We start from the raw sequence: 1,137 nt of genomic DNA, 5'->3' as shown, positions 1-1,137 counted from the left end.
CACCCCCGTTGCAGTACGAGCCGCGCGGCGTGTCCTGCCGGGAGGCCGTGAATGAGTGTGACATCCCCGAGAGCTGCACCGGGGACTCCAGCCAGGTGAGCCGGGCTGGGGGAGACCGGAGGGGGGACACGTTGCACGGCCACGTGGCATCACCCATCCTCTTCTGTGTCTTCTCAGTGTCCCCCCAACCTCCACAAGCTGGACGGCTACTTCTGCGAAAACGAGCAGGTGAGTCCGTCCCGGTGTAACTCCAGCATGTCCCCATGGGCTCCAGCATCCCGGTGCTCGTGCACGCCGGGCACTGCAGCCATGGCTGAGCCACGCACGCACGCACACACACACGCGTGTGTGGGTTTGGGCTGAGCTGTCTCCTGCAGTGGCCGGGTCCCCGGGCTGTGTAAGCACTCCCGGTGCACCCGTCCATCGTGCCCACGCTGTGTGTGGCTGGGGCTGTGGTCCCTGTGCCACGCGCCTTCCCTGGGCACGTGGATCCCGCAGGTTTTCCCAGCGGTGATGGGCCGTGCACGACTCCCCTTGTCCATGCGTGCGCGTTTGTGGGGCTGTGTGCCCCACTGTCCCCTGGCTGTGCACACAGGTGGCTCCCCAAACCACACGGTGGTCCTGGAGCCGAGCACGGGCATGGTGGTGGGCATCATCCTTGCACCACCTCGGTGGCCACACACACGCAGGTGCAAGCCCCTCCCCATCCCCCTGACCCCGCTCCCGCTCCCCAGGGACGATGCTACGGCGGGCGCTGCAAAACCAGAGACCGGCAGTGCAACGCGCTGTGGGGCCGCGGTAAGTGTCGGCCCCGGGGTGGCTTTTCCGAGGCGGGGGGGGACGCAGGAGGTGACAAGTGGGTGACATCTGCTTTCTCCCAGGCTCGGCCGAGCGTTTCTGCTACGAGAAGCTCAACGTGGAGGGGACCGAGAGGGGCAACTGCGGGCGCGAGGGCCTGGGCTGGCTGCAGTGCAACAAGCAGTGAGTGAGCCCTGTCCCTCGTGTCCCCTCCCCCGTGCCACCCACCCACCCCGGGGATGCCACCGGTGCCTTGCAGGGACGTCCTCTGTGGCTTCCTCCTCTGCGCCAACATCTCAGGCGCGCCCCGGCTGGGCGGGCCCAGCGGCGAGAGCGCCC

At 68.1% G+C, this 1,137-nt stretch overlaps 1 protein-coding gene across 1 annotated transcript in view; it reads left to right on the top strand.

Annotated features, from left to right (window-relative positions):
* ADAM11 (ADAM metallopeptidase domain 11) overlaps positions 1-1,137 on the top strand; it is a gene marked incomplete at its 5' end in the record, with an annotated part of 4,590 nt that overhangs the window by 2,372 nt on the left and 1,081 nt on the right. The window contains 5 exons of the mRNA XM_009883733.1: positions 15-95; positions 178-228; positions 735-798; positions 882-981; positions 1,058-1,131. Coding sequence (XP_009882035.1) covers positions 15-95; positions 178-228; positions 735-798; positions 882-981; positions 1,058-1,131 — 370 coding nt within the window. The remainder of the gene's footprint in view (positions 1-14; positions 96-177; positions 229-734; positions 799-881; positions 982-1,057; positions 1,132-1,137) is intronic.

This window comes from Charadrius vociferus, unplaced genomic scaffold (assembly GCF_000708025.1).
Source record: "Charadrius vociferus isolate BGI_N301 unplaced genomic scaffold, ASM70802v2 scaffold1284, whole genome shotgun sequence".
In the NCBI taxonomy this organism is placed as follows: Eukaryota; Metazoa; Chordata; class Aves; order Charadriiformes; family Charadriidae; genus Charadrius; species Charadrius vociferus.
Note: the sequence above shows the minus strand (reverse complement) of the source record. Positions and strands in the feature narration are given on the sequence as shown.